This window comes from Phascolarctos cinereus, unplaced genomic scaffold (assembly GCF_003287225.1).
Source record: "Phascolarctos cinereus isolate Bilbo 61053 unplaced genomic scaffold, phaCin_HiC Scaffold_8;HRSCAF=390, whole genome shotgun sequence".
In the NCBI taxonomy this organism is placed as follows: Eukaryota; Metazoa; Chordata; class Mammalia; order Diprotodontia; family Phascolarctidae; genus Phascolarctos; species Phascolarctos cinereus.
Window position 1 is genome coordinate 70,932,870 of NW_027556291.1, and position 23,879 is coordinate 70,956,748.

At 46.9% G+C, this 23,879-nt stretch overlaps 1 protein-coding gene across 3 annotated transcripts in view; it reads left to right on the plus strand.

Moving 5' to 3' along the window:
- The window catches only part of LOC110201534 (ligand of Numb protein X 2-like), a 110,873-nt gene extending 103,937 nt beyond the window's left edge, over positions 1 to 6,936 (plus strand). For 2 of the 3 annotated variants that reach the window (XM_020977264.2, XM_020977267.2), the window contains one exon: positions 2,611 to 4,993. In XM_020977264.2, the coding sequence (XP_020832923.1) occupies positions 2,611 to 2,746 (136 nt within the window). In that variant the 3' untranslated portion in view covers positions 2,747 to 4,993. Of the gene's footprint in view, positions 1 to 2,610; positions 4,994 to 6,272 lie in introns of those variants that run through there. The other variant, XR_002322512.2, reaches the window with a different exon arrangement.
- Positions 6,937 to 23,879: the final 16,943 nt, after the last annotated feature.

The following is a 23,879-nucleotide window of genomic DNA, read 5'->3' on the forward strand; positions in this document are numbered from 1 at the left end:
AGGTGCCTCAGCACTCTACTGTAAAGGAATCTCCCAGTGCATTAGCAGAAATGAGGGAGACAACACTGCAGGGGGCCCCAGGCAGATAAACACCCTGCAGCACCCATCTAAAAGGAGCTGAAGAAAGCTAAAGGAAAGGAAAAGCAGGCAACCTAGAATTGTCTGCAAGTTCCAGCCTTGCTGATTCTAGCCCAACCCGAGGTAAGCTGCCAAAACCCTACAGCCTCCAATTGCCAACATAAGAGGCCCCAGCACACAAAGCCAGTGACCAAGACCTAGGCTCCCAACACAAGAAGCTTGGGTCAGTGCCCTCTGTTCCCCAGCAGGAGAGCTCAATCTCTTTAAAGGCCAGGGAATAAAGAAACCATGAGTAAAAAGAAACGTACCATAGATTCATATTATGAGAAGAGTGAAGATCAAGACAGAAATTCTGAAGAGGACAACGTTGTCAACAAACCACATCTGCAACCTCAAAAGGGAATATGAACTGGTCTGAAGCCCAAAAAGCCTTCTTAGAAGAGCTCAAGAAGGATTTTAAAAGTCAATGAGAGAGGTAGAAGAGTCCTTAAAAATACAATTGGCCAATTGGAAAAAAAGTACACTGAAGAAAACAAGTCCCTAAAAACACAATTGGCAAACTGGAAAAAAAGTACACTGAAGAAAACAAATCCTTAAAAATACAATTGGCCAATTGGAGAAGGAAGTACAAAAACTAACAGAAGAAAACAATCTGTTAAAAACTAGAATTGGACAAACAGAAACTTATGACTGTGAAAAAGCAAGAATCAGTCAAACAGAAACAAAAAAATGAAAAAAAGATGAAAACATAAAATACCTCATCGTAAAACAACCCTGGAAAATCGATCAGGAGAGACAATTTAAAAATCATTGGACTACCTGAAAATCATGATGAAAAAAAGAGCCTGGACAGTATCTTTCAGGAAATCATAAAAGAAAACTGCCTGGAAGTCCTAGAACCAGAAGGGAAAATAACCATAGAAAGAATCCACCGATCACCACCTGAAAGAGATCCCAAATTGACAATGCAAAATTCCAAAATTACCAGATGAAAGAGAAGGTGCTGCAAGCAGCCAGAAAGAAACAATTTAAATATCATGGAACCGCAGTCAGGATTACACAGGACCTTGCAGCTTCTACATTAAAAGACCGCAGGGTGGAACATGATATTCCATAAGGCAAAGGAGCTTGGATGCAGCCAAGGATCAACTACCCTGCAAAAATGAGCATGATTTTTCAAGGGAGGAGATGGATATTCAACAAATAGGGACTTCCAAACCTTCCTGATAAAAAGACCAGAGCTCAACAAAAAATTTGATCTTCAAGTACAGATTCAAGAAAGACATAAAAAGGTAAATGGGACAGAAAGATACAAAATGTTGTTAATAAGGGCGGACTGTTTACATCCCTATAAGGGAAGATGACACTTGCAACTCTTGAGAACTGTATTGTTATTACAACATGTTAAAGGAATATACACAAAGAGGGTGGATATTAGTTGACTTTGATGTAATGAAAAAAAAAAACTAATCAAGTGAATTAAATGGATCCAAGTAAGTGGATTAGTCTGATCTTAGAAAGTGTACTGAGAAAGGAGGAAGCAGACAAGGGTAAATTACCTTATAGGAAAAGACAGAAAATCCTATTACAGCAGAGGGAAAGAAGGGAGGGGTGAGCATTGTTTGAACCTTACTTTCATCAGATTTGGCTCAAGAAGGGAATAGCATAATCAGTTAGAATAGAAATCTAACTTGCCCTATAGGCAGTAGGAAGGAAAAGGGGAAAGAAAAGGGAGGGGGGATAGAAGGGAGGGAAGAAGCAGTAAGGGCAAAGGGCTTGAAGAAAAGGGAAAAGGGTAATAGAAGGGAGGAGAGACTGAAGGAGGTGGTGGTCAAAAGCAAAACAGTAGAGGGGGGAAAGGAGAAAGAAAAGCATAAACAGGGGGAAAAAAGGATGGAGAAAAAGACACAGATAATAATCATAACTGTGAATGTGAATTTTTTTTCTCTTCTGTTGAGTTTTGTTTCCTCTTTCTGATGGTTCCTCCTATTGGTTTTAATTTTTACTTACAACTTCACTAATGTGAAAATATGTTTAATAGGAATGTAAATGTATAGCCTATATCAGATTGTGCGCCATCTTGGGGAGGGTGGGGCGGAGGAAGGGGGAGAAAAATTTTAAATTCAAAAGTATATGGAGGTGATTGTTGATAAATCAAAATAAATTAATAAAAAAAATTAAAAAAAAAGAAATTATCTGTTCAACCTCCTTGCTTTACAGTTGGAGAAACTGAGGCCCAGGGATGGGAAGGGAAGGGACTCACCCAAACTCACACTTCAAAGTGGGTTAAATTTTTATGGTTTGAGGTTAGACTGTGTGGATCCACACCCTTTCCAGTTCTGATCGTCTAGGATTCCGTGGTCAGAATACCTGTATGTAAATGATATGTAAATTGCTCTACCCAACAATCGTTGCCCTGGAAGCAGCTAGTTTATACCTCAGGCCTTTCTCAGTGGCATTCATTATCCTTAGAGCGGCTGGCAGTGGTGAGTGACTCGATCATCCTGCATGTGTGTCTCTCTCCCCCCACAGGTGTGGTGACGAGATCGTGGCTGTCAATGGGACACCAGCCGCTGGCATGAGCAATGCCCAGCTGATCCCCATGCTAAAGGAACTACGGAACCGAGTAGCCCTGACTGTGGTGTCCTGGCCAGGCAGCCTGGTTTAGAGGCTCCATCCAAGTCCTTTCAAGCTCCAGCACTCAGGACCAGCTGAGAAACGTGGACACCAGAGACTCCCCTCTTCCCTCGGGTAGTATCCCCACTCAATCACGTGGACCCCACCGTTTGTAATATCCCAAGAACTTTAAATAGGAGAGTGCCAGCACCAGTGCCCCCGCCCTACCCCATCAGGGCCCCAAGCCCAGAGAGAGAGGACCAGTCAAAGTCCTTCCCACCACTTTTTCAGAAGACCAAGCCTCCATCAGTCACCTTGAGCCAATTTCTTTCCATTCTCAGAGACTTTCTGGTACTTATTTGCTCTTTTCCACCTCCCATTCCTGAGCACGTCCCCCAGGTCAGCACTTGCTGTACCCTCAGGGGAACCACGTGCACCTCAGCTGACCAAGTTTGGGAAGAGGGCTCATTCCCTCAGTGCAAGACTGGGCCAGCTTGTCCTCTCACTGGGACTTCAGTTGAGGCTGGGAGAAAAGCTCTTTTTGACCAAGTTGAAGGGAAGGCTACCCACAAGAGTGTCAGGGTGCAGACCGAAACCCCTCCTTCCCTCCCTCCCACTCTCCCAATCCTCTTCCTTCCCTCCGTCCCTTCTTTTCATCCTTTCCCACCTTCGTACCCTCCTGCTATTCCCTTATCCTTCCCTGAACCCTATCCACCCTCCTTTCCTGCTCCGGTGACTCCTTCCCTCCCTTCCCTGATCCCACCTTCCCTCATCCCCATACTTCCTCACTCACTTCTTTCTTCCCGCAGGGCTTCTACCACCCCCCGCCTGGTTCCCACCCCTCCTTCCTCTTTCCAGCCTCCCTTCCCTCCCTCTGTTATTCCCTCCCGGTCTCATTCTCTCCCTTTTCTCCTTCATCCCTCCTTGCCTGTAGCCTACTCTCCTTCCTTCCCTCCCTCCCTCCCTGCTGTTCCCCAGTACCCCCACTCCTGTATTGTCTTATTCCCTTACCCCGTCATCCCTAGCCAGTGCTCTCCTCACCTCTCGCCCCCACCTTTTGAGGACCCAGAATAAAAGCTACTCTACTCTCCCTGGGCCTGCGTGGCTGCCCCTCCTGCAGGCCTTTAAACCCCCAGAGCCCTGGGTCACACACTGTCTTCTGCACAGGAGTTTCTCCCCACTCTCCAGGCAGCTCCTGGGGCTGGACTCTAGCACCAAGTTGCAGTTTTGAGCCCTGAAGGGGCCAGTGTGGAACGAATATCCTCAACTTGGTGCAGACTTGGTGAGGGGCACCCTCCATCAGCTTCTGGAGCTATAATCCAGATCTAGCCCAGATCTGTAACCTTGAGTCCTGGTCAAAGCCCTGAGCACTGGGGCCTACACAGGGCTGGTTAAATAGCTACCCACAATCTTGTGTGTGTCTTGGTGTGTACAGGGGTAACATCCTCTAGAAATTGGACACTGGTGTACACCAAGTTGCCACCGTTTAACCCGCCAAGGTACCGAGCTGACCCCTTCAAGGTGCCAAGATCCAGCCTTCTTGGGAGATCAGCTGGGTGAAGACCATCTGCTATCCTGAAATCACCCGGGGGTGGGCTGGGGCAAGGCAACCAACCTAAGAGCCCAGGGGTACAAGACATCAGTAAAGAGTAATTATTTAGGACCACTCCCACTCTTTTCTGAGTTGGACATTAGGAAGAAACTACCAGATCAAGACAACCGGAGGTCAGAGGTGGCCAGTGCCCTTGGCCCAGTGACAGCAGAGAGGGGATCTGAGAGAGCAGTGAGGACTAAGGGCCCAGTTTAACTAATACATCAAAGCTTCCGCTGCATGTGCTGTGACTCCCACAAAAAACACATGCTCTTTAGAAGAACTTGGCCAGCTGAGGCCTGGCCTCCCCGGCCTCCCTGGCCCCCAAGGAGCACACTAGTGAGTGGAAGGGCCAGGTCCCCAAGGAGGAGAAGGAGAGCAGCCTTCTGCCTCGCCACCTCTGGTCAGTCTTGCAGCACGGAAATGTTAGCCTGGTGCCATACCAAGAAGCCGCAGAAGAAGCCGCAGACCAAGTCGCCTAGGAGGTTCCAGCCTCAGGCTTCGGGCCTGGCTGGGCCTTCCCCTAGGCCAAGAGAAGATGGACCAAAAAAGCAGAAGCCCCCCTCCTCTATAGTCCAGGGCCTGCCAACCAGCCCTGAGGCCCCAGATCATCAGTCTGATTTGCTTGCATTTGCATTTGCTTCCCAGACCTCCCAATGAGACACTAGGGCTATGTCTTAGCTGCTCTAATAAATGGTTATAAAATGAGGAGCCAAGGCCCAAGTGGTTTTTGCACGCCATCTACTGGAAAGACTGAGTCAGCTCATGTGGGATGGGAATTTTCCTTCTCCAGGACCTAGTAGGAATTGGGTACAACATCATAGACCCTAGAAGCTGTTAGAGAACTTAAGAGATCTTGAGCCAAACCAACAGTACCCCTCAACTTTACAGAGGGGGAAACCAAGGCCCGGGAAGGGGAAATGACTTGCCCAAGGTCATACGTAGGACCCTGGATGTGGATGGAGCCAGAAGGGACCTTGGAGGCCATCTGGTCTGATGCCCTCATTTAACACAGGAAACTGAGGCACAGGGTAGTTAAACCCAGGATCATAGCAGAGGAAGGATTTGAAGCCATTGCTCTTTTGCTGTACAATGCTTCCATCTCTAGGGTCCCTTCCAGCTATGGCTTTCTGAAGCTCAGTGGGTTCTAGGAGTGGCTGGCCATTTTAGGCCATAGCAAGAGTAAACTAAGCTACAGATGTTGGACTGTGAAGGCGTGGTGCTTTGGGCTCCCCTCCAGTGTCCTCTAAATGACCTATTGATTGGAGAAGAAGGGCAGCTTTGGAACCGTAGCCAGGGTAGAGGTGGCTTAATCTCCTTTCTCTCTCCTTAGTATCTCTATCTAGGGGATCAGCCCAGACCAGGTCAGGATCTCCTTAGCATCACAAATTTAGAGTGTAAAGAGATCTCATCCACCTAGAAGCGCCTAGGTGGATAGAACAGTAGGCCTGGAATCAGGAAGACCTGAGTTCAAATCCAGCTTTAGACTTACTAGCTGTGTGACCCTGGGCAAGTCACTTAACCCTATTTGCCTCAGTTTCCTCAACTATAAAATAGGGATCAAAATAGCTTCTACCTTGCAGGGTTATTGCGAGGCCAAATGAGATAATAATTGGAAAGCACTTAGCACAGTGCCTGGCACATAGTAGGTGCTTTATAAATGCTAGTCATTATTATTGTTGTTATTGTTGTTATTATTATTATTGTTATTATTATTAGAGACAGTGACTAGAGCATTGGGCCTGAAAAACCTGATTTGAAATCCAGCCTCAGGCATTTGTTATCTGTGTGACCCCAAGTGAGTCACTTAACCTCTGTCTGCCTCAGTTTCCTCTTCTGTAAAATAGAAATAATAACAGCATCTACCTCCCAGGGTGGTTGTTAGAATCAAATGACATAATAATTGTAAGGTGCTTAGCATAGCAGGTGCTATATAAATATTTACTGTTATTGTTACATTATCATTATCATTATTTTTATGCTCCAGGGGGACAATGGATGGAGCACTGGAGCCGGGAGTCAGGAAGACCTGAGTTCAAATCTAACCTCAGACACTGACTGACTGTGTGACCCTGGACAAGTCACTTAACCTTATCTGCCTCAGTTTCCTCACCAATAAAATGGGGATGATAACAACACCTGCCTCCCAGGGCAGTAGTGAGGATCAAATGAGAATTTGTGAAGCCCTTGGCACATAATTTCATGAGCTTTAGAATTGAGGCAATCTTCCCAATTTCTCTAGCCCCCGAAGACTTCCCAAGCCCCTCCCTTCCTCAGGCCACCACTAGAAGGCTGGCAGCACAGGTGGTGACCCCATTTTGCAGCTTTGGAAACTGAGGCCCGGAGGGGGCAAGTGGCTTGCTCGGGATTTCCCCAGACCAAACGACCTGAGTTTCCTTCCAATTCTAAAGTCCCCCGATCCTGCAATGATCAGCCCCTTTCTACTCCAGAAACATTTCCAGTGGCGAAAGTGGCCGATCTTAAGCCTGGTCTGAAATTAGGAGTATGGTCTGGTGCCAAAGCATTCAACATATGGTCCCCAGCACTCCGGAGTGTACCTGAACTACATCCAAATGTCATTGGGCAAAATTTAACAAAACAAATAAAAATACGAGATATAGATGATGTTAATATGTGGTTTTATAAGTCAATATGTGGCTCCTTCCTTGTGTGCAGTTTCTATTTAAGTTTGACACCACTGGCTTGGTGGGTAGCCTTGGACTCCAAAGCTGGCTGTTGTTGCTTCCCACAGGGCCCAGAGGTCACCTGGACCTCCGAGCTCATCTAACTCAATGCAGTCATTCTGTACAGCAGGACACTGACCTGTGAGCTTCCCTGGGTCTAGGCCCCCAAGCTTAGCACCGGGCCCAGAATATAGCAAGTATTTGATAAATGCTTCTTGGCTGCCCTCTTAAAGGCCTTTCTCAAGCTCTGCAAACTTTTCTCCAGTACTGCTCACTCCTTGACAGGGGTCATGGAGCTCAGGGAGCCATCTGGACTGTTTTGCTACTGGGAGCAGCCAGGTCCCAGCAGGGGTGGCAGGAGGCCTAGCTGGGGGCTGCTCTCCTCATACACTCTGGTTGCTGTTTCTAACTGTGCCTGATTGGGGACAAAATCCTCAGTGGCACCAACCAGTTTTCATTCCATTTAGGTGGGAAGGATGGAGTGGGGTAGGGGTAGGGGACTCAGCCCACCTGAGCAACCCATGCAAGCCTTGGGCTGGCTACAGAGGCATCTAATCTGATTGCAGCCAGGTTCGAGTGTCCACTCTGGAAAGCTCCAGAGACAATCAGGCATCAGTGTGTGTTCTGTAACTACAGCTGGAAAGTGGCCCACAGTGCTAGGGCCTAGATGGAGCTCAACTGGGAAGGAGGGAGGGAGGGAGGGAGGGAGGGAGGGAGAGAGAGAGAGAGAGAGAGAGAGAGAGAGAGAGAGAGAGAGAGAGAGAGAGAGAGAGAGAGAGAGAGAGAGAGAGAGGAGAGACAGATAGACAAAGGGAGACAGAGACAGACAAAAAGAAAGGAGGATGGGAGAGAGAGGCAGACAGAATAAGAAAAATAGAACTGACAGAGAGATAGCAAGGAAGAGAGAAAACTGAGATAGAGAGATGAAGAAGAGGGAAAGACAGGGAGAGAAAGAAAGAGACAAAAAAAGAGAGGGAGAGAGGCAAAGATGGAGAGGAAGAAAGACAGAGATAAACAGAGAAGAAGAGAAAGAAGGGGGAGAGACAACAAAGAGAGACAGAGACAAAGATGGAGACAGACAGACAAAAAGAAATAAAGAGACAGAGAGAGGGGGGATACAAAGAGATGGAGAGAAAGGGCAAGAAAGAGAGACAGAAGGGCAGCTAGGTGGTGCAGTGGATAGAGTGCTGGCCTGAGAGTCAGGAGGATCTGAGTTCAAATTCAGCCTTAGACACATAATACTCACTAGCTGTGTGACCCTGGGCAAGTCACTTAAACCCCATTGCGTAGCCCCCCCAAAAAAGAGAGACAGACAGACAGACAGACAAAAAGAGATAGAGACAGAAAGAGGGAGGAGACAGAGAGACAGAGAAAGTGACAGACAATGACAGAGAGAGGGAAAGAGGGATCGCTTCCTTAGCATCAATGATCAGCTTAAAGAGAGGAACCATGGGTTCTCTGGTGTTGCTGTTCTCTGATGGGGGCTGGCTCCTACGGCACCTGGTGGGTTTGGCTGTGCCCAGGGAAAGGACACTGGTTTGGGAGTCAAAGACCTGGGATCAAACCTTGCCACTGATATTCACTTGCAGTGTGCCCCTGAGCAAGCCATTTCCCTGGGCCTCAGTTTCCCCCCTCTGTTGGCCTCAATGGTCTCTAAAGTCACTTGCAGTCCTGCAGCTTTCATCCTCTCCTTTATGGTTCTAGATATGAGGGATACAAGGAGGGGCCAGTGCCAGGGCTGCTCTGCCTGCCCTGGGCCTGGCCTGTCTTGGGGACCGTTTTCCATTTCAGGCCTCACATTTTTGGAAGAATCATGAGAAGATGGAGTGTAGAGAGAGGCCTGCTACCAGAGTGGCATCAATGAGGCATGGGAGCCAGGGAGGAGGAATGGGGCTTAGAACCAGAGAACTGAAGATATCAGCCAGCTCTACCTCCATGCCCTTAACTACCTTGCTCACTCGTTTGACAGAACCCTCATCACCCCATGAGAAAGAGGCAAACAGAAGGAAATTGGTGTGGCCCTGAATTCTGAGGCTCATCACTTACTGCACAACCCTGGACTAGTCATCTCCCCTCTCTGAGCCTCAGTTTCCCCCTCTGTAAAATAATGAGGTGGGTGTAGATGCTCTGGAGAGCTCCTTCCGGCTCTAAAGCCCATGATGTTATGATCCCGACACAAAAACCTGAACCCAAAGGAGAGGACGAGGAATGGCTTGGCTATTTGTTTTTTCCTGTGGATCAAGATGGGGACAGAGCAAATTTTAGCTCTCATTAGTCTCTCCTTGCTCCGCATTCTACTTCTCCACAAAGATGGCGTGTTTCAAGGCTCTTAGCAGTCAGTAATGGGCTGTAAAGGCCCCATCTCCCATTGTCCTCAGTGCCAGCCTCTCCAACCCCCTGCTTGGACTTGCACAGGCATTGTACTTAGCAAGGTTTCAAGTGGACATAATGACATGCTTTTTGTGACATTCTGGTCAACATTTCCCAGAAATACTCCCCCGAAAGACTTAACAGGAAGATGCATAAGGGGAAAAAAGCCAAGCCAGACAAAGAAAGGGAGAAATAAGAGCCCATAGCTGGGGATGTGGGAAAGGCCTGAGTGGCTATCTTCCCTTCTAATTGGGGTGCAGGGGTGGGCATAGCTGCTACTCAGTGTGGTGAGAAATCAGAGACTGGAAATGGAGGCCCAAGGCCAGAGTTTGGAGACAGGTGACCTTAGGGTCATTCTGACATTCCCCGGCCTGTTTCTGCCTCTGTAAAATGAGGGGGTTCAATCAGATCATCCTGAAGGTCCCCTCTAATGCCAAATCCTGGCTCTGCCTTTCTTGTGCCTGGCATATAAAGCACAAACAAACGCTGCTTGCTGACTAAATCCTATGATCGTAGACTCCCTGGGATCTGGGTTCAGGGGGAAATGGAAGAACTGGCAGAGAAGTCATGCCTAGCCCAAGAGAGAATATCCCAACCACAGAATCTTACTGGACTGCCCACTCCTTGAAACAAAGGCATAGTTAACTTTCTCTGCGGCCCTACACATAGTAGAGACTTCAGAAATGTTTGGAATTTGCTTTAATGTCACTATCACTGTCCACCTTCCCCTCTCTCCAACTGCCAACCAGAACATGTTGAATGGAACGGAACCCTGGAACACAGAGCGTCTGCCCCTTCCCTCCCCAGTGGCTCATGGGATGTTTTAGGAGGTTACCCTGGGATGTCCTGTCACCAAAAAGCAAGTTCTAGGCTGGAGAGGGACATATCTTGATAATTAGATAAAACTGTTGCACCAGTTTTCCTGGGGAAAGAATCTCTCAGGGCAGCTAGGTGGCGCAGTGGATAAAGCACTGGCCCTGAAGTCAGGAGGACCTGAGTTCAAATCTGGCCTCAGACCAAACACTTGACACTTACCAGCTGTGTGACCCTGGGCAAGTCACTTAACCCCAACTGCCTTAAAAAAAAAAAAAAAGAATCTCTCAGTGGGCACAGTACCAGGGCCCAGCAGAGGAGGGCTGAGAAGCTCCCATTCTGGTCTCCAGGCTGGCACATCTGGGGAGACATCTCCCTCTCCAGACCTGTTTCTTCCTCTACAAAATGGATGGGTGACTTCTAAGTTGCTTTTCAATGCCAAACAAGAATGCCAATGATCAGAACATTAACTAACATTTCTGTAGCATATTCAGGTTTGCAAAACTCTTCATGTACATTATCTCATTTGATTCAAACAATTCTATGAGGCAGGTGCCAATATATCCCCATTTTACAGATGAAGAAATTGAGGCTTAGAGAAGTGAAAATGATCAGAGGTGGCAGGCTACAGCGGAAAGAGCTCCCTGGCTCTGGAGTCAGAGGCTCTGGGTTCAAATCACCATCCTGGTGTTCACTAGCTGTATGACCTTGGGCAAGTCCCTCTTCTTCCTCTTCCTTGGGCCTCCATTTCCTCCATCCCAAAAATGAGGAGATTGTAAAGTATATGCTATGCACCAAGCAGCATGCTAAATTCTGGAGATACAGATACAAAACTGAAGAAGTCCTTGCCCTTAAGGAGCTGACATTCTAATAAGGAGAGGCAACACACCCAAGGATGAGCAAGCTGCAGTTCAGGTTAAGTGGCCCAGAGGTCTCTGGGCCTGGGTTCGAATCCCAGTTCTTCTACTGTACTATCTGTGTGACCCCAAGCAAGTCATTTTCCTTCTTCCCCAGGTCTTCTCTCCCTCCTCTGTGCAGTAGAAAGTGATGGATTTGAAATCAAAGGTTTGCTTTGAAATTCTGGCCTTGTCACTTAGTACCTTAGAACCTTGAGAAAATCCCATCATTTCCATGGGTCTCAGTTTTCTTCTCTATGAAATGGGGGTGAGTAGTTACATCAGATGCTGGAGAGCTCACAATTCTGTAATTTTAAATCCAGAAGGAGCTGGGTGGCTCACTGGATAGAGCACTAGGCCTGGAGTCAGGAAAGCCTGAGTCCAAATCTGGCCTCAGACACTTACTAGCTACGTGACCCTGGCTGAGTTACTCCATCTGTCTGTTTCAGTTTCCTAAAGGCCTGCCTCCAGGCCCCTGAGGCCACCCCACTGAGCTCTCCAAGGCTCTTTCAATCTGTATCACCATCTCTCTCTGATGAGAGATTTACTAAAAAAACAGACAGGAAACCACCCAACCCTAATGACCCTGGAATGCTGAGGCTCCCAGCCCAGAGCGGTTCAGCCATAGGATCTAAGTTCAAATCTACTCCCAGACCCAGATCCTGTCTTCTCTTTCCATCTTCAGGAAACTGGGGTCTCTCCTCCATCCTCCAAACTCAGGCACAATTTATCACCAAATAGTAGTTGGGAAAACCACGATTCATGTCTGAGTTGACCTGCACAGCAACAAAGCATATAGCTAGTTGTCTTTGTGCAATGACTTTAGGGATCTCCCTGAACCCTAATCCTCCCTACAGCTACTTACTGATGCTTGAAGTCCCTTCAATAAGTCCCTCATTCTGCAGTGAATGACACATAAGGCCTGACTTAGTGATCCAACTTAGGTCCCGTACACTGTAGGTACTCAATAAATGTTTACTAAGTGAATGGTTGAGTTTGAGGTAATGCCCTTGGAATCTGAGTTCTATTCCCAGTTCTACTATGAACTAGCTGTGAGATCTTGGACAAAACATTTCCTCTCTCTGGATGGGAAAATTGAGGGTCTCAGTTTCCCCATTTGTAAAATGAGAAGGGTACACTAGACAATCTCTACAGATTTTCTCAGTTTTAATATTCTATGCCCCTATGTTTAAAAACTGGAGGTGGAGTGGATGTCGGCCTCAGTCAGTCACTGAGCATTTATTAGGCACTTACAGCATACCAGGCATTGTTCTAAGAGAGTCAACATATAAGCAGATAACTACAGAGCAGATAGAATGTGTCTTTGTTTTTCTGCCCAGGGGAAATACTACATACTACCAGGTCAGAGACAGGACTCTGGGAGCTTTGAAGGGATCACTAGCCCTTAGAAAATTCTCCCAGGTTTTCTCAAAGCCCTCTTTGTCTGTTTTTGGTGGTGAGACCAATCAGAACATTTATTAACAATCAAAAGAAGGGACAAGAAAGATTACCCCTGTCTATGCAAGGGTATGGCACAGGTAGGTGGCATTGCAGTGGATAAAACACTGGCTTGGAGTCAGGAAGACTCATCTGGCTTCAGACACTCACTAACTGTGTGACCCTGGGCAAGTCACTTCACTCTGTTTGCCTCAGTTTCCTCATCCATAAAATGAGTTAGAGAAGGAAATGGCAAACCATTCCTGTATCTTTGCCAAAAAAACCCCACATGGGGTCACAGAAAGTTGGACACAATTAAACAACAATAATATACAAGGGTATACACTTCTGCAGGTGACCATAATACCAGTGGCAGAAGGAAATGTAATGAAAACGTGAATTACTCTCCTTTCCATTTTCTTTAGGTTTGGTTATGATGGGGCCAATGGGAATGGACTGTGGATAATCCAGTATAAGGACCATTTGGATCCATCCAAGGAATATGATTGCTAAAAGCTGGCTTGAGAGGGAAAAAGCTGCCCCATCCCCTCTTTGCATCTGCTTTCTCGGCCAATGAGAAAAACCTTTGTGCTGGAAATAATGCAAGTCTAATGGCCAACAGAGAGCTGCAACCCAAGAAAAGGAAGGAAGGGGGCTGAGAGTGGTTGATGGGTTCAAGGCCCCAGCCCAGATGAACAGTGTTCTCCAGTGCTGAAAGAAATGTCAGAGATGATTGCCAAGCCGCTGTTGGGGATATTTAAGAGATTACAGAAAATGGGAGTGGTACCATCAGCGGAGAAGGACAAATGTCCTGTCTTGTTTCTGAAAGTCAAGAGAACAGAGTCTGCATACTACTAGCCAGTCAGTGTAACTTTAGTTCCTGGGAAAATTCTAGAAGGAAATCATCAAGAGCTGGTCAATGAACATCTAAGTGAAGGAAGCGGCCATTACAGAGAGTGATCACAACTTCATCAAAAGCAATTTGTGCCAGCCTGACCTCATCTCCTTTTTTTGACAGTGTTACTAACCTGGGAGATGAGGGGGATGTTGAGGCTGTAGTTTGCCTAGATGTGTAGTGAGGCTTTTGCTAAGGTATCTTACGCTATTCTTCCATCAATCAATCAACAAGAAATTATAGGGAGAGGAGGGTAACATTTATGAAGCCTCACAATAGCCTGGAGAGGTAAGTGCACATTATTATTCCCATTTTACAGATGAAGAAACTGAGGCAAGCAGAAGTTAAGTGTTTTGCCTGGCGCACATTATTATTCCCATTTTGCAGATGAGGAAACTAAGGCAAGCAGAGGTTAAACATTTTGCCCAGGATCACATAGCTAGGAAATGTCTGAGGCTGAATTTGAACTCAGATCTTCCTGATTCCAGGCCACTAACTGCCTCTGAATGGCTAGAGAACAATTGTTCTGAAAAAGATGGGGGGGATAGAGCACCGGCCCTGGAGTCAGGAGGACCTCAGTTCAAATCCAGCCTCAGATCAAACACTTGACACTTACTAGCTGTGTGACCCTGGGCAAGTCACTTAACCCTAATTGCCTTTTTAAAAAAAAAATAGCAAAAAAAAAAGATGGGGGTAGCGGGGGAGTGGAGGGAGGAGGAATCAGTAGTGTGATGTGAATAGGGCACTGGACCTGGAGTTGGGAAGACCTGGGTTCATCCCAATCGCTCTTTGTCTCAGTTTTCTCATCTGTAAAATGGACTTGGTGGCTTCTAAGACCTTTTCCAGTTATAAACCTACTATGCTCTAATCATGTGCAAAGTAGTAGTGCAAAAAGCTAATTTCATATTGGGTTATGAAGATGGCCAAAGCTTCTGGGAATAAGAAGGTATTCGTCTCACTGTCCTTGGTCCTGCTTAAATTGGGGAGCATCCAGAGGACAAGCAGGTGGGCCTTGAGTCCATGTCATAAGGACCCATTGAAGGACTGGAGAAAATGAGCCTAAGGTCGGGGAGGGGAGGGATGGAATAGATGCCTTCAAGTAGTTTTAGGCCTGTCTGGAAAAGGGAGTAGACTTGGCCAGAGGACAGCCCCAGGAGCAATGAATGGAGACTGCAAAGAGGCAGGTTTTGGCTTGATTGGCTCTGAAAACCTTCCTGCCAACAAGAGCTATCCTGCATAAAGTGGCCTGTCTCAGGGGCTGGCAGCCTGGGCTGGGGTGGGCCAGGAGGTCTGGGGGCAGGCAGCCTCAGGAGTCAGCAGCCCCTCCTCCTCGGAGGGCCTCCATCACTGGCTGGAAGACTGTTTCTTGGTTAGGCTAGAACAAGGATTCCTTTGGGAAGGAGTTAAGCTAGTTTTCCAGCGAGGTCTCTTCCACCTTGAAAATGTTGTGATTCTGTGTTCCCCAAGCCTAGAGTGATGGAGAAGAGGAGGAGGGAGGGGAAACTTCTAGGAAATATGGGTGAAGGGGACATGTCTATTTCATGGCCCAAACCTGAGGGGCAATCACTATCAGCATCAAACTTTTAAAAACCAAAGACTGCAAGCACTTATTAAATGCCTACTGTGTGCAAGGCATTGGGGATACAAAGAAAAACAAAAGCCAATACCTGCCCTCAAGGAGCTCCCAGTCTACATATCAATCTTGAGAAAGGTTCCCTTGGGAACCAAAGAATGGGCATGAGGACAATTTGGGGGGCAGTAAGGCGCAATGGAAAGGGTGCAGACTCTGCTGTCATATGTCCCAAGCTGTCTCTGGGAATTACTGCCAGTGTCCCATCTCCTCCCTGGGCCTTGGCTTCCTCATCTGTAAAATGAGTGCCTTGGACTCAGCGACCTCAGAAGTCCCTTCCAGCTATACATGGATGACCCTTCTGATTACCATGCCCAAAGCCTAGAATTTTCATGTGCCAATGGTCCTTAATGTGGGAGGGCATCCATTGCTCAATAAAATGCTATCAGGTTAAGAATAGACAAGACAAACAGCATCTGGTCCGCTTCTTGGCCAACCCAGGCAGAAATGGCCCTTGTCTTGTGACCATTTCCTCTCTGGGTACTTCAGTTTTACCATGTATAAAAGGAAAGGATTGAATCAGATGGTCTTTGAGGTCCCCTCCAGCTCTGGCATCCTATGAGCCTGCTCAACCATGAGGCTTATGGAATGATCACATGGGTTGTCTAAAAGTCAGTTTGCAAGAGACATTGAGAGACAACTCTCCCTCTGTGAGGAATCACATAATTTCTGCCTTAAAGGGAACAGAAGGGCAGCTAAGTGGCGCAGTGGATAGAGAGAATGCTGGCCCTGGGAACAGGAAGACTTGAGTTAGAATCCAGCCTCAGGCACTTCCTATCTGTGTGACTCTGGGCAAGTCACTTCACCTCTCTCTGCCTCAGTTTCACCAACTGTAAAATGGGGATAATAACAGCATCTACCTCCCAGGATTGTTGTGAGGCTCAGATGAGATCATATTTGCAAACCTTAAAGTGCTAGAGTCAGTATTATCTTAGGGGTCACAACACTATCCTCCAATCTTAAAAGAGGGAAACTGAACTAGAGTTATATCTTTTAGCCACACACACACACACACACACACACACACACACACACACACACACACATTTTGCTGGCCTGAGAGTACGGAGATTTAGAATAAAACTGCTTTCCTGGTCACTGTACCTTAAAGAGGGGACTGTTACCCCAAGTTTACACGTGCAAGTCTAACTCTTTCTCATTTAATGCTCACAACAACCCTGGGAGGTAAGAGCTATTATCCCCATTTTACAGTTGAGGAAACTGAGGCAGACAGCGGTGATGTGACTTACCCGGGGTCACATAGCTAGGAAGTGTCTGAGGCTAAATTCAAACTCAAGTCTTCCTGTTTCCAGGCCCCAAACTCTAGCTACTGTGCCACTTAGTTGCCTAGATATGTAAAACACCATCACAAATGAGCAAATAGCTAGTAAACAGAAATTGGAGACATTTTGTTGATTAGAATATACCAGAAAATACACAAAGTTCAGCCAAGGGAGAGGAATTGATTTCACCCAAAGGGGAAGTCCCTAGAACAGGGCTGGGTAACCTGAAGCCTTGAGGCCACATGTGTCCTTCTACATCCCTGGCTGTGGCCCTTTGACTGGGTCCAAGTTTGACAGAATATATCCTTTTACGAAAGGGATTTGTTCTGTGAAGTTTGGATTCAGTCAAAGAGCCACAGCCAGGGACGTAGAAGGACACATGTGGCCTCAAGGCTTCAGGTTCCCCAGCCCTGTTCTAGAGTCTTTAGGACAGCAGGGGCGTGGTGAGGAGCCAGCTTCCCCCACGTGGCTGTCGTTTCCTAAATCTGTATTTCTCTCCATATGTTTGGAACTAGACTCATTGTCATGTATCCCTCTCAAATAAATGAAAGGCTCTTCTCCTCTAAAGTCCTTACACCTACTCAAGCACACAGAGTTTTGTCCACCAATTAGGGGCATCTCATGCAAAACAGGCTTGGCCGGAAACCAGGGTTTTAATCTAGCTCCCCAACAACTGATGGACAAGCCCTCAGCACTTCCCCAAAGACTTTCTGTGATGTAGAAGGACCTCCTCTCGTATTCTTGTATTCTCTAATTTACTATTTGGCTTGACCCAATGCCCACCCCAGGAAGAGATATCAGCTCCCCAGAGTCTTGAAAGGTTGGGAAGGGGACCTCTAATCCCTACATGAAGACAGCAGAACCTTCTTTCTTTTTTGGTTTGTTTTTGGCTAGGAAATGGGGTTAAGTGACTTGCCCAGGGTCACACAGCTGGTAAGTGTCAAGTGTCTGAGGTCAGATTTGAACTCAGGTCCTCCTGACTCCAGGGCAGGTGCTTTATCCACTGCAGCGCCACCTAGCTGCCCTCAACAGAACCTTCTTGAAGCAAAAAGTAGACAATCACATCATGTTATGTCATGGAGGCAACTTGCAGGGATGGGTTAGACTAGATGGTTACTGAGATCCAAGGCTCTTCAGATCAGCCATCTCATACAACCCCTTTCTTTGATAGTTGAGGAAAATTTGGTCCAGGGAGATGGAGTGAAAAAGGCATACAGGTCACCTCCTAGAGTGTCAGAGGTGTGATCTTAACCAAGGGCTTCCCATTCCACTGCCTGGTGCCTTAGAACCCAGAGATTCTACAAGCTGGGTTCAAATCGAAGCTCTATTTCTTCCTGTGTTGCCTTGGGCAAATCTCCATCCTGTCTCTGGACCTCAGTTTCTCTTTCAGAATCTTGTTCAGTTATTCCTTTTTAAAAATAAACTAAAACCATTTGGGAGTACCCTGCTGCACAGAGCCAACATTTCATCATTTTTTTTTCTGGGAAGAACATCATAAATTGATGCAAAGAAGCCTAATTGTACCTGGCTGGGAGCCCAGAGAATATTGAAGCTAGCTGCTACATTGCAAAACCAACAATCCTGATTAGAGAGTCGATGTTTCAGCTGTTGAACTTTTCCTTCTTTTTAGTTCAAAATTCAGCTGCAGCTGTTCCAAGGGGCCTTCAGTGGCAAGGGTAGGGGCCCGGGAGGGCTCACTTTACCTACAACTGTCCTGAAATGCCTTCTTCTCAACAAGCCACGCTGTCAGGAAGCCCTTCCCAATGAAGGTACTGGATTAAATGCTCCTTCAAGGCTGGGTTTAATTTTGTACTGATTTGCAAACTTATCTTAAGTCCTGTTTTTAGTTATTAAAGTGAGCACGATTTGTGGCTAATGTTTAGACACTACTTTCCATACTTGAAATGAATGCTTTTGGTGAACGATGAAAAAAAAAAACAGAGGTAAACAAACCCCTGGATCAATCCCACCCTGGGTGACTGGGGCCTGGATGATCACATGTGGTCAAGAGAAAGCTCTAGCTCTAAGCGGTTGGGGGGGGTGTTGCGCATAGATTGGGGTGGGGGGGAGGTCTCTGACAGTTTGAGAAAACAGAAGAGGGATCACACATGTGGAGTCTGGGTCAGAAGCCATCTAGACCTGCCTTCTCATTTCACAGATGGAGAGAGTGAGGCCCAGAGAAAGGAAAGAATTTGCTTGAGGCCACACAGATAGTAAGGGACAGAGCCAAAATTCAAACCCAGGTCTTCTGACACCAAATCCATCATTTATTCTATGGTACCATGTAGGTATTAGAAAGATTACCATCCCCATTTCACAGATGAGGAAGTCAAAGCCTGTAATGGTTAAATGACTTAACCATGGTCACATAGTTAACGGGGTAGAGACCGAGAGCCGAAAGAGATAACCAAGGTCATCTGGTCCCGAAAGAGATAACCAAGGTCATCTGGTCCCACTTGCCTAATGGGCCTTTCTTCCAGTCTCTGCCCACCATTCACAGTGATGGCCTACTCGAGTCTGCTAGCACAAAAGCAGAAATCCTTCTCCCAGGTTCCATTTCCCGACCAGCTTGTCTCCATCCATGAGCTACTTGGCTTCCTGCACAGAGCCCACTCCCTCCCAAGCATTCTGGACTGACCTTCCATTTTTCTGGTCAAAGCTTCCAAATCTGAGAATTATCCAGGTACAAAATCCTCCACACTCCCTCAAGCTCCATCTCTGATGAAGTGATGGTGAAGATGTCATCAAAAGCTTATAGATAAGAATTCTCCCGCCCCCAAAAAAAAAATCACTCTAGGCCCCTTTAGTAGCCCATTACCTATGAACTTAGCTTTTACCTTAGGTTTAGGTCACCATTTCCATGCCCCTGTGACCAGGAAAATACTATGTCTCTTCTTTCCTTCCTCCCCATCTCCCATATCCACTATCCCCCCCTTTCTTCTGTTTTTGATGAGAAGCACAGTAGAAAAAGTACACTGGATTTGGGGTTGAAGGACCTGGATTCAAGGTCAAATTCTGCCATTTGTGTGGCCTTGGGCAGCTCACTTCACCTCTGAGTCTTGGTTTCCCCATATATAAAATGAAGGGTTTAGACTAAATCATAGAGTCATAGAATTAAAGCTGAATGGCCTCTCATCTAATCCAACTTTCTCATTTTACAGAAGAGGAAATTGAGATCTCCAAAAGGAAAATGAGTTGCCCAAGGTCACGCAGAATATGGTAACAGTGGGATCTTAACCCTAATCTGCTCACTCTAAATCCACTTCTAAGGACCGTTCTAGTTTTTTACTTATGATTCTCTGTTCCTATAACTACAGACCATGATATGCCCTCTTATGTTGTCTTGGATACCAAGGACATGGGGATTTAGGCAGAGAAGTGGAGGGATCTCAACCCCCTTCCCCATTGTCCATGACAGGCCTGGTACATGCAAGTGCTCCAGGGTTATCTGGTGATGACCCAGGGGTCACCCCTGGAGCACTTGCATGTACCAGGCCTGTGAGAGGAGACAGAAGTGGACAGACAGGCTTGGACTTTCCTTTTCTCTCAGTACTCCTTGAGTACTGTGTGGGTCTGAGGAGTTGGCACCTGCAGCCATCACACTGGACCCTCGACATTTCAGGTTTTCTGGTCTCTTAATATCTAGCCTATGTTCAATAAACTATGTGGCTACAGTATGTTGAATAAAGCGGTGGGGGAAGAGTTGGAATGGAATAGGTGGAATAGAAGATTCCAGATGTATGACTCTGGAGTCATAAATTTCTCATTTCACTATTTTAGCAATATCTTCTATCATCTCTTAGTTAAATGCCAAGCCAGGCTTGCAAGGGAAGGACCTGGTGGAAATGGAGGGACAAGGTAAGAGTTTGTTGACTTCTGTGCCCTCTGGTGGTCAATGGGGATACTGCAGCCTTTCCTTTGCCACCTGGTGGGCATCTCAGCTATTGCTGGATAATAGGATCCATTATCTTTGTAGGTAAAAGGAAGGCAGCCAGTCTGGGGCACTTACATTACTGCAGCATCCCGTGGCTTACACCTAGAGTGCCCCACCAAGGACGCAGGTGTCACAGGGCTGTGGACCCTGAGGCAGGAGCTGCTATTGAAAGGGAATAGAAACAGACTTAGAGTGGTCCTAGAACCCAAGCCATCAGTTTCCTCATCTATAATACAAGGGGATTGCACTAGATGGTCTCTGAGGCCCCTTCCAGCTCTGAACCATGTCAGCCTACAGTCTTCTGTGGAGGGCTGCTACATACTGTCCTCAGTTAACAGCTTTCACATTTGGGGTGGGGCTCTTAGATCTAGGGTTGGGCTACCCAAACGCTCTCCTTATTGGATTTAGAGCCTTGCTTCACATGCCTCTGTCTTGTTTGCTTGTATTCATATCTCCAGCACTGAGCCTGGAAGTTGGTCTGTCAAGAAAAATGTATTAAGTGCCTGCTGTGTGCAGGCACTGTGCAAAGCACGAGAGATACAAAGAAAGGCAAAAACCAACCCTGCCTTCAAGGAGCTTACAGTCTAGTGGGGGAGACAATAAGCAAACAAATATATACAAATGAGATGCATACTGGCCCACAGGAAGTACCTAATCTGTTGCTGCTTGCTCGCTCGATCCATCCGTCATCCATCCATCCATCCATCCATCCATCCATCCATCCATCCTTCTATTTTCTATCATTCATTGATTGATATTGTGTATCTATCATTGGTCTGTCTCTCTATGTATATCTCCTCAAACTCTGTTTTTCCAGACTGAGAAGCTGTAGAAATGGAGTCCTCATCTCTACCAAGAACAGAACCAGAGGAGGTAACCCGATTCCAAGTGCATCCGGAATAACGAAGGCATTTGGTGACATGAAAGTTCCAGTACACAGGCTTACACCATGCAGCTGTCCTTGATGCTTCTCTGTCTCTGTCTCTCTCTATCTCTGTCTCTGTCTGTCTCCATCTCTCTCTATTTCTGCCTCTGTCTCTCCTCCCTTCCCCCTTCCCCCACCCCCGGCCTTCTCTGTCTCTTGTGTGTGTGTCTCTCTCTCTTCTCTCTGTCTCTCTTTGTCTCTCTGTCTCTCTATCTCTATGTCTTTCTTTCAGTCTCTTCTGTCTCTCCTCTCTCTGTGTCTCTCTGTATCTCTCTCTCTCTCTCTCTCCCCCTTCCTCTTTCTCCATGTCTCTCTCTGTGTCTCTTCCTCCTTTCTCTGTCTCTGTCTCTCTGTCAGTCTCTTTCCCTTCCCCCTTCATCTCTCTCTTTGTCTCTCTGTATATGACTTTCTCTCTTCTCTCTGTCTCTCTCCTCTCAATCTCTCTGTGTCTTTCAGTCTCTGTCTCCTCTCTCTGACTCTGTCTCTACCCATTTCTCTCTCTCTCTCTCTCTCTCTCTCTCTCTCTCTCTCTCTCTCTCCCCATCCCTGTCTCTCTGTCAGTTTGTCTATCTCTGTAAGTCTGTCTCTCTCTCCTCTGTTTCTCTCTTCCTGTCTCTGTCTCTCTCTGTCTCTCAGTCTGTCTCTATATGTCTGTCTGTCTGTCTCTCCTCTCTCTGTCTCTGTCTCTCTCTCCTCTCCCTGTCTCTCTGTCTGTCCCATTCTCTCTCTCTTTTTCTATCTTTGTCTTTCTCTCTGTGTGTGTCTTTCTGTCTCTCTTCCCCCGTCTCTGTCTCTGTCTGTCTTTTTCTCTCTTGTCTCCATCTCTCTTTCTATCTCTGTCTATCTCTCTCCTATCTCTGTCTGCTTCCTCTGTCTCTGTCCCTGTCTGTCCCCCTCTCTCTGTCTCTATCTGTCTCTGTCTTTGTCTATCTCTGTTTCTCTTTCCCCCCTCCCCTCTCTCTGCTTCTCTGTCTCTAATTCTCTCTGTCTCTGGCTTTGTCTGTCTCTATCTCTGTTTCTGTTTCTGTCTCTGTCTCTCTCTGTCTCTCTTTCCCGCTCTCTTCTCTCTGTCTGTGTCTCTCTCTCTTCTCTCTGTCTCTCAGCCTGTGATTCTCTCCGTCTCTGTCTCTCTTTTTCTCTCTTTCCCTCTCTGTCTCTCTCCTCCCCCTCCTCTCTGTCTCTGTCTCTCCTCCCCCTCCTCTCTATCTCTGCCTTTGTCTCTGTCTTTCTCTCCTCTCTTTCTCTCCTCTGTTTCTGTCTACCTCCCTCTCTGTCTCTGCCTCTCTCTCCTTCTCTTATCTCTCTCTCCCCATCTGTCTCTGTCTTTCTCTGTTTCTCTCTCTGCCTCTACTGTCCTGTCCCCCCATCTCCATTTTTGTCTATCTCTGTCTCTGTCTCTCTCTTTTTCTCTGTCTCTCTATCTCTCCATCTGTCTCTCTTTGTGTTTCTCTCCCTTCTCTGTCTCTCTTTCTCTGTCCCTGTCTCTGTCCCTCTATGTCTCTGTATTTGTCTATCTCTGTCTCTCTCCCCCTCTCCTCTCTGTCTCTGTATCTCTATATCTCTGTCTCTGTTTTCTCTATCTCTCTTTGTCCCTGTCCTCTGTCTCTCTCTGTTCTTTGTCTCTGTCTGTCTCTGTCTCTATGTCTCTGTCTCCCTATCTCTCTCTCTTTCCCCCTTTTCATCTCTCTTCCCCATCTCTGTCTCTATCTCCCTCTCTGTCTCTGTCTCTCTCTCTCTCCCTCTCTGTCTCTGTCTGTCTCTCTGTCTCTCTCCCCCATGTCTCTCTGTGTTTTTCTCTCTCCTCTCTCTGTCTGTGATTCTCTCTGTCTCTCTGTCTCTGTCTTTCCATGCCTCTTGGTCTCTGTCTCCTCTCTCTGTCTCTCTTTTTATCTCTTGTCTCTCTATGTCTCTGTTTTTCTGTCTCTATCTCACTCCCACCCTCCTCTTTCTTTCTGTCTCTCTCCAATCTCTCGGTCTGTGTTTCTGCCTGTCTTTCTCCTTTCTCTCTCTGCCTCTCTCTGTCTCTCCTCCCCCTCCTCTCTTTGTCTCTGTCTCTGTCTCTCTCAGTCTCTCTCTCCTCTCTCTCTGTCTCCTCCCCTCCTCTCTGTCTCTATGTATTTGTGTGTGTGTCTCTTTGTCTCTGCCTCTGTCTTTCTGTCGGTCTCTCTGCCTCTCTCTGTCTCTCTTTTCCCCCATCTTCTCTTTGTCTCCCTCTGTGTTACTCTCTACTCTCTCTGTCTCTCGGTCTGTGATTCTTTCTGTCTCGATCTGTCTCTCTGTGTCTCTCAGTCTCTGTTTCCTCTCTCTGTCTCTCCCTCTCTCTTTTTCTCTCTCTGTTATCTCTCTGTCTCTGTCTCTTTCTGTCTCTCTGTACTCTCTCATTCTCTCTCCTGTCTCTCAATCTCTGTGTCTGTTTTCTCTCTCTGTCTCTATGTCTTTCCCTGTCTTTCTCTGTGTGTCTCTTTCTGTCTTTCTTCCCCCAATCTTTGTCTCTGTCTCTTTCACTCTCTCTTCTCTGTCTCTATCTCTATCTCCCTCTCTCTGTCTGTCTGTCTCTCTCTCCGTCTCCTCTGTCTGTCTTTGTATGTCTCTTCTCTCTCTATCTCTCTGTCTCTCTCTCTCTGTCTCTGCCTGTCTCCTCCCCCTCCTCTCTCTATATATCTTTCTGTCTCTCTCTCCTCTCTCAATCTCTCTCCTGTCTCTCAATCTCTGTCTCTGTTTTCTGTC